We start from the raw sequence: 8,624 nt of genomic DNA, 5'->3' as shown, positions 1-8,624 counted from the left end.
CATCGGGCTCCCTGCTCAGCAGGGAGTCTGCTTCTCCCCCTGACCCTTCCCCCCTCTCATGCTCTCTATCTCATTCTCTCTCTCAAATAAATAAATAAAATCTTTAAAAAAAAAAAAAGGGGGCACCTGGCTGACTCGGTCAGTTAAGTGTCTGCCTTTAGCTCAGGTCATGATCCTGGGATCGAGCCCCTAGTCGGGCTCCCTGCTCAGCAGGAAGCCTGCTTCTCCCTCTCCCTCTGCTCCTCCCCACTGCTCCTGCTCTCTCTCTCTCTCTCTCGCTCTCTCTTTCAAATAAATAAAATCTTTAAAAACTTTTTTAAAATTTTTTAAGAAAATGAACTATTCATAACCATGAAAAAATGAAAAACGGGTGAATCTCATAAAAATACTGTTGTGTGAAAGACACTTTATATACAAGAGTATATAAAGTTAAAAAAATAAGCAAAACTAAAATACAGGAGGGGCGCCTGGGTGGCTCAGTTGGTTAAGCGGCTGCCTTCGGCTCAGGTCATGATCCTGGAGTCCCGGGATCGAGTCTCGCATTGGGCTCCCTGCTCGGCAGGGAGTCTGTTTCTCCCTCTGACCCTCCCCCCTCTCTCTCATTCTCTCTCTCTCAAATAAATAAATAAAATCTTTAAAAAAAAAAAAACTAAAATACAGGAATGCACCCCTAGGTAGTAAAACAAAAAGCAAAGCGGGGAAACAATTACCATAAATACCAGGATAGTAATTACCTCTGGGTAGGAAGGAAAGGACAGTGAAGCAGGGGGAAGGGTTCAGGAATACTGAAAATTCAATTTCCAGTGGTAGTTACATGGATGTTCGCTTTCTGATAAATCATCCAGCTGTATATTTCATATACTTTTCTGCATATGTTATACTGCACAGATAAGATTTAGAAAAAAAATGCCCAAGAGTGGCCAAAGAAATTTTAAAGATAAGAAGGGGCTGTGGGCGCCTGGGTGGCTCAGTTGGTTAAGCGTCTGCCTTCGGCTCAGGTCATGATCCTGGAGTCCCTGGATCGAGTCCCGCATCAGGCTCCCTGCTCGGCAGGGAGTCTGCTTCTCCCTCTGATCCTCCCCCCTCTCATGTGCTCTCTCTCTCAAATAAATAAATAAAATCTTAAAAAAAAAAAAAAAAAAGGGGCGCCTGGGTGGCTCAGTTGGTTAAGCAACTGCCTTCGGCTCAGGTCATGATCCTGGAGTCCCGGGATCGAGTCCCGCATCGGACTCCCTGCTCGGCGGGGAGTCTGCTTCTCCCTCTGATCCTCCCCCTCTCATGCTCTCTGTCTCCCATTCTCTCTCTCAGATAAATAAATAAAAAATCTTTAAAAAAAAAAAAAAAGAAAGAAGGGGCTGTGATTAGAAAGCTTTAGTAGTTAAGAGGATTGTTGTGAGGAAGACAGACAAATGAATAAATGGAAAATAATAAAGAACACCCTCCCCCTCCCCCAACAAAAGCCCCTGAATCTAGACTATTTTGGTATATAATGAGGCGGCATTTTTTTTCCCCTGCAGAAAGTTTTATTGTTTTCATTTGGTCCACAGCTTGGGAGCGGGCTCCAGGGTGGTTAAAGAGCTGCCTGGCGGCTGCTCGGTCAAACCCAGACAGAAGCCCTGGCACTAAGGGGATGCCAGAGGAGCCCCTCAAAGGCCGCTGGGCTCCAGAGGCTGACAGTCACGCTGGAGGGTGAGCCTTTCGAAGAGATACTCGCCCAGCCCGGCCTGGGGGCAGGACAGCCTGCGGAGGTTAGTCAGGTGGTCGCCCATCTTCTTGATGGTTTTCACCTCCTCGCCCAGGAAGTGGCTCTCCAGGAAGTCACAGAGATGGGCGTCCGCGTGGGTAGAAGCCAGGTCATGCAGATCCAAAAGGGCCTCGTTCAGGTTCTTCTCGAGGACCACAGCAGTTTCCATGGCGTCCAGGGCTTTGCCCCACTTGTCGTGGGACGGCTTCTGCACGTCCTGGAAGAGGGAGCTGCCGCTGCGCTGCTTTTGCAACATCAAGAGCTCCTGGGCACCCTCGAGCTTCTTCTGGGCTAACTCGCGGAAGAAGCGGCCCAAGCCCTCCAGAGCCACATCGCTGCAGTCGAAATAGAAGCCCAGGGACAGGTAGGTGTTGGAGGCCCGCAGATACATGTTGACCAGGCAGTTGACGGAGGCCTCCACCTCGGCGGAGTAATTCTGACGAGTCTGACAGCTCATGGGTGACTGGCAACAGGGAGCTAGGCTCAAAAACCGGTGTTGGTTGGCCCCGGAGGCAGAGGGTAACCGGGAAGATGGTTCCGAGGGCTGAGGCTGTAGAGAGGGTTGAGGCTGTACAAGCGGCTGGAGGGTGCTCGGAGGCTGGAATAAGGGGTGTCCCTGGGTCTGTTCGGTACAAGTTCTGGTGAAACACGGGGCCGATCCAGGGGCCCGCCGGGCGCACTGTTGATGGGGCATTATAATCATGGGAGAAGAAGCTTAGAGTGAAGCATGTTGGATGGGATCTTGGGAAAGCCAACAAGAAGCAGTCTTGTAAGACTTAACTTGTAAACCTTAAGCTGGTCCAGATGGAAAATATGGCTCCGCCCTTGGAAGTTCGGTTACCTCGGGGCAGTTTCAGCTGTGATGGCACATCCGGCCGCTAGGTGGCGTGTGGCGGAGCGCGGGCGCCCGGGAATGACGCGTGCGCACTGCTCCTAGGTTGATCCGTAGGCCCTACGCTCGCGCGCACGGGCTCGCACGCTGCGTTTACCGGCGCGCACGGCGCACGCGCACTCAGCTGCACGCCCGTCGTCGTGCTGTCCGGCTCTCGCAGTTTTTCTGGGAGCGGCCGAGCTGACCCCGCCGTCCGAGATGTCCGAGCTGCCCGCCGACTGCAGTGTCCGGCAGACGGACGCCGCGAATGGCCACCGCGACGTCCGGCAGGCGGAGGTAGGCGGCGGGAGGCGGGAGCCGGCCCCGGCGCGGCCCGCGGAGCCCGGAGAAGGTCCGGCGGTGGCGGCGGCGGCGGCGGCGGCCGGGGAGGCCCGCGAGGCAGCGGTCGCCCGCGAGCTGGCGGGGCCGGCGGAGGAAGAGGGCGCGCAGGCCAGACCCCGGTCCCGGCCGGCGAACGGCCCGGGCCTGGCTGCGTTGCCGTACCTCCGCCTCCGTCACCCACTTAGTGTTTTAGGAATTAATTACCAGCAGTTCCTCCGCCACTACCTGGAGCACTACCCGATCGCTCCGGGCAGAATCCAGGAGCTGGAAGAACGCCGCAGGAGGTTCGTGGAAGCCTGCCGAGCCCGGGAAGCCGCGTTCGATGCCGAGTATCAGCGGAATCCCCAGAGGATGGATTTTGACATTTTGACATTTACTATAGCTCTCACCGCATCTGAGGTTATCAATCCTCTGATAGAAGAACTTGGTTGTGATAAGTTTATCAGTAGGGAATAGTCTGCTGAGGGAACTGCCTCGAGGAGAGCGAGACCTAAACGCCGATCCTGTCGCGTTTTGAAAAGTCATTGTATATGAGATGAGGCCATAGTTGGGGGGGGAGGGAAGTTTATCATGAAAAAAGCGTCAGGAAAGAGAAGATTCACAGCCTCGTGACTCCTCTGACGTTGAGTTTGCGGTTGATAATAACAGATTCTTTGCCCTGCGTGGTGGAAATGTCTTTCAAAAATTGCTGCCCCAAAACGTGAAGGAGAAGTTTTATGAAACTGAGACTTGATGAAGAAATATTGCCCGTAATAGAGCCCGTGGTGATGAGAGAAATTGTCAGATAACTGATGGTGGGAATCAGTTGTCACAGCTGAGTTACCCTGTGGAGAGACTGGACGCCCACCGAGAGAACTTGAAATTGTCAGAATATGTGCTGTCCTCGCCCTCAGGTTCCACAGAAGGTTTTAGTCTAAGTCGATTTTGTGTTTTCGGAGGCATTTCAAGTGGCAAACAATGTTAACTGTTGTATATATTACGTGATAAATTACGTGTTCAAGAATTTCTGAAGTTTCTGGATTTTCTTTCATTTTTTTAACTTAAGGTTTTTTTGGGGTTTTTTGTTGTTGTTGTTTTTGGTAAATGTATTCACACACCTCCAAAATGTAAAATATACGCTGAAAAGCCTCCATCCCTGTCCCCTCCATCCAGTGCGTACCACAACCCACATCTGTAGGTGCCTCTTCTGTCCTTGTAATTTCCTTATGTACACACAAGCAAATGTGAATTTGGGTGTTTGGTTTTTTTTTTTAATTCACAAAAGTTGGTATATTTACTGACTTAAAAGTTGCTTTTTCAGTAAGAATGTATCTTTTTTTTTTTTTTTAATATTTTATTTGACAGAGACACAGCGAGAGAGGGAACACAAGCAGGGGGAGTGGGAGAGGGAGAAGCAGGCCTCCCGCAGAGCAGGTAGCCCGATGTGGGACTCGATCCCTGGACCCCGGGATCATGGCCTGAGCCGAAGGCAGACGCTTAACGACTGAGCCACCCAGGCGCCCCAGTAAGAACGTATCTTGAAGATCCTTCCAAACCACTACATTTCCTCATTCTTTTTTAGAGCTGCATTTTGTTTAATTCTGTGGTGGTTATGTTGTAATTTACTTATCCAGGAACGCACTGATGGGCATTTGGGTGGTTCCCCATCTTTTTCTTTAGATTTTTTTTTTTAAAAGATTTTATTTATTATTTGAGAGAGAGAGAGCACAAGCAGGGTGGGGAGGAGCAGAGGGAGAAGCAGACTCCCCGCTGAGCAAGGAGCCCAACGCGGGACTCGATCCCAGGACCCTGAGATCATGACCTGAGCTGAAGTCAGACGCTTAACCGACTGAGCCACCCAGGCGCCCCTTGACGATATAATACAGCATTTTTTCCTTAACTTTTATAAAACAACAGGGCATGTTATAATCAGCAGTTTCTTAGATTCTTTGTTATATATTATAGCCGTAGTGTGAATTTACAGAATTGAGAATCCTGGGCCGAAGGTACTCATTTGAAATGTTACAGACGCTGCAGTTGCCTTCCGCCGTGTTGTACCACATTCCACTTCTGCCGGCCACCGAAGGGCATCTCCTCACAGCCCACGGACGCAGTAAGCCATCAGATGTCTGCATTTTGCCAATCTATATACTTGAAAGATAGTATATCGTTGTTTCGTTTGGAGAGAGAGCGTGCACGCTAGCAGGGGGAGGGAGAGGGAGAGACGCTCACGCAGACTCCCAGGGGCTCAATCCCGGGACCCTGAGACCACGACCAGCCGAAACCAGGAGTCGGAGGCTCAACCACCTGAGCCACCCAGGCGCCCCGACAGTATGTTTTGCTTTTCTCGTACGAGCGAAAAATCTCTTCTGAGAGTTCTATATATTCCCTTTTCCATGAACTGTTCCTATCTGTTATCCATTTCTCTCCTGAAGAATTTTGTCCAGGGCTATTTGTGTAATAGTGATATGAGATATAATAGCTTGTAATGTGAGTTATGGGTATTTTTTCCCAGTTAGTCATTTGCATTTGGTTTTCCTGAAAGCCTTTTGGCACGGAGATTTTTTGCTTTTGTTTTTGTTTGCTATTTTCTTTTAAACGGGTAAGATTTTTTTTTTAAGATTTTATTTATTTATTTATTTGACAGAGAGAGAGAGATAGTGAGAGCAGGAACACAAGCAGGGAGAGTGGCAGAGGGAGAAGCAGGCTTCCTGTCGATCAGGGAGCCCGATGCGGGGCTCGATCCCAGGACCCTGGGATCATGACCTGAGCTGAAGGCAGACGCTTAACGACTGAGCCACCCAGGCGCCCTAAACGGGTAAGAATTTTAATCTCAAGATTTTCTTAGGGGGTGTGTGTGTGTGTGTAGTTTGTGTATATTCGAGTCTTTGAAGCACTTGGAATTTATCCTGATGTACAGTAGGAGGTAAGTTTAAAAACTTTCTTTCTTAGATGGCTACTGGTTGTCCTGACACCAGTTACTAACTAGTCCATCTTTTCCCCACTAACTTTGTTTAAAGATGCCTCTTCATCATATACTAAAGTGTGTTTTCGATTTTCTGACTACATAGTTTTAAATCTGGTAGTGCTAAAACTCCTCGTTATACTCCTTTTTCAGAGTGTTTCTAGCTGTTTTTGTTTAAGTCAGCCTCAAAGTCAACTTACCTTGTTTCAGGCAAAGCATTTTTTTTTTTTTGAGAGAGAGAAGGGAGGGGCAGGCAGAGAGAGAGGGAGAGAGAGAATCTCAAGCAGACTCCGTGCTAAGCACGGAGGCCAACACAGGGCTCAACCCCACAACTCTGAGATCATGACCTGAGCTGAAATCAAGAGTCAGGACGCTTAACTCTGAGCCACCCAGGTGCCTCTCAGGCAAGGCTTTTTTATTAGAATCACACGACAGTTAATTTAGGGACAACTGCTATCATTAAGATACTGAGTCTTCTATCCTGATGGTCTGTTTTCCCTTTTTTTTTTTTAATATTTATTTGACAGAGACACAGCGAGAGAGGGAACACAAGCAGGGGGAGTGGGAGAGGGAGAAGCAGGCTTCCCGCTGAGCAGGGAGCCCGGTGCGGGGCTCGATCCCAGGACCCTGGGATCACAACCTGAGCCGAAGGCAGACGCTTAACAACTGAGCCACCCAGGCGTCTCTCCTTTTTTTTTTTTTTTTTTTTTAAGTTTTTTATTTTTAAGTAATCTCTATACCCAGCTTGGGACTTGAATTTACAACCCCGAGATCAAGAGTTGCACACCAGCCAGGTGCCCCTATTTTCCCATTTTTAAAAGACTTCCTTTGTGTCCTTCAGAAGAGTATTAATGTTTGTCCTCAAATGAATGTTCCTAAAGCAGGCCTTTCACAGATCTAGTTATGTATTCCTAGATACTTTTACCTTTTTTTGTTTTTTCTATGTAAGTGAGGATTGTTTCTGTTACATTTTCTAAGTCTTCCTGTGTGTTTGAAAATAATTTATTTTAAAAAAGGAATTGAGGGGCGCCTGGGTGGCTCAGTCATTAAGCATCTGCCTTTGGCTCAGGTCATGATCCCGGGGTCCTGGGATCGAGCCCCACATCAGGCTCCCTGCTCAGCAGGAGGCCTGCTTCTCCCTCTCCCACTCTCCCTGCTGATGTTCCCTCTCTCGCTGTCTCTTTCTCTCAAATAAATAAGTAAAATCTTAAAAAAAAAAAAAAAGGAATTGATATGTACATATTTATTTGATAGCCTGTTACCACATTGAATTCTCTGGTTTAGTTTCTCATGTGGTTCTCCTATGTTGGAAAACAGGTGCTATCAAATAGTGAAAGTATTGCCTCTTTACAACTTTTTTTTTTTTTTTTTAAGATTTCATTTCTTTATTTGACAGAGAACAAGCAGGGGGAGCAGCAGAGGGAGAGGGAGAAGCAGGCTTCCCACTGTGCAGGGAGCCTGATGCGGGGCTCGATCCCAGGACCCTGGGATCATGACCTGAGCCAAAGGCAGACGCTTAACAGACTGAGCCACCCAGGTGCCCCGCCGCTTTACAACTTTTATACCTCGAACTTCTTTCTCCTTATTAATTCCAGTACCTTCTGCCTAATGTAAAATAATGTGAAGGATAATCAGGCATCCTTGTCTTGTTCCCGATTTTGTGGAAATTCTTCGCATATGCATCTGTCACTCTGTGGATGTGTGTCTTACCAAGAATGATTATTGAATTTTGTCAAAGACCTATTCAGGCCTTTTCAGAGTCTTCAGTGATCCTAGGGTTATTTTTATATTCATCACCATGATGAATTTGTTACTGATAATGCATGATCTTTGCATTCTTCAAATGATCCTTATTTATAAATGAGGTATAATCCTTTTAATGTGCTTCTGGGTTTTTGTTTTTTTTTTAAAGATTTTATTTACTTATTTGACACAGCGAGAGAGAGAGCACAAGCAGGGGAGCAGCAGAGAGAGGGAGGAGCAGGCTCCCGGCTGAGCAAGGAACCCAATGTGGGGCTGGATCCCAGGACCTTGGGATCATAACGTAAGCCCAAGGCAGCGGCTTAACTGACTGAGCCACCCAGGCACCCCTCTGCTTTTTTTTTTTTTTAAAGTAGATTTGTTCTTTTGTTTTTTTCTTTTTTTTTTAAAGATTTTATTTATTTGACAGAGAGAGATACAGCAAGAGAGGGAACACAAGCAGGGGGAGTGGGAGAGGGAGAAGCAGGCTTCCCGCAGAGCAGGGAGCCCGATGTGGGACTCGATCCCAGGACCCTGGGATCATGACCTGAGCCGAAGGCAGACGCTTAACGACTGAGCCACCCAGGCGCCCCTCTGCTTTTTTATTTTTTTAAAGGAGGTTTGCATGAGTATTCTGTGAGGTTGCTGTGTTGTTTTCTTGTGCAGTATTTGTTACTTTTAGATACTAATGTTATCATCACATCATATAAATAATCCGGAAGCCTTCCTTTCCTAAATTCTGGAACACTTTAAAATCCACTGGAATCATCTTATTAAGGTTTGGTAGCATTTCCTTTGGGACTGTCTGGGTCCGTGCTTGGGGTGGTGAGGGTGAGGGTCCTGTCGCCACTTTCCCTCCTTTGCCCTGTGGTAAGAGCAGTGGATTTGTAGGGACTTAGAAGACAAACATGTCCTCACGGACTCAGAGTGACTGACTTTCTTGATCAGATGCCTCTCTTTGCACTCTGTGGGAACAGAAGGGA

General features: G+C 47.9%; 1 protein-coding gene and 1 pseudogene across 1 annotated transcript; one reads left to right on the top strand and one right to left on the bottom strand.

The window, feature by feature from the left end:
* Positions 1-1,508: 1,508 nt before the first annotated feature.
* On the bottom strand, positions 1,509-2,708 carry LOC118537510 (ferritin light chain pseudogene; annotated as a pseudogene).
* Positions 2,709-2,834: 126 nt separating this feature from the next.
* On the top strand, positions 2,835-3,960 carry LOC118537511 (EP300-interacting inhibitor of differentiation 2-like). Its single transcript, XM_036094966.2, has one exon. The coding sequence runs from the start codon at positions 2,835-2,837 to the stop codon at positions 3,411-3,413; it is 579 nt and encodes a 192-aa protein (XP_035950859.1). The 3' UTR covers positions 3,414-3,960.
* Positions 3,961-8,624: the final 4,664 nt, after the last annotated feature.

Source organism: Halichoerus grypus, chromosome 15 (assembly GCF_964656455.1).
Source record: "Halichoerus grypus chromosome 15, mHalGry1.hap1.1, whole genome shotgun sequence".
NCBI classification, from domain to species: domain Eukaryota; kingdom Metazoa; phylum Chordata; class Mammalia; order Carnivora; family Phocidae; genus Halichoerus; species Halichoerus grypus.
This window is presented reverse-complemented; position numbering and strand designations above follow the sequence as displayed.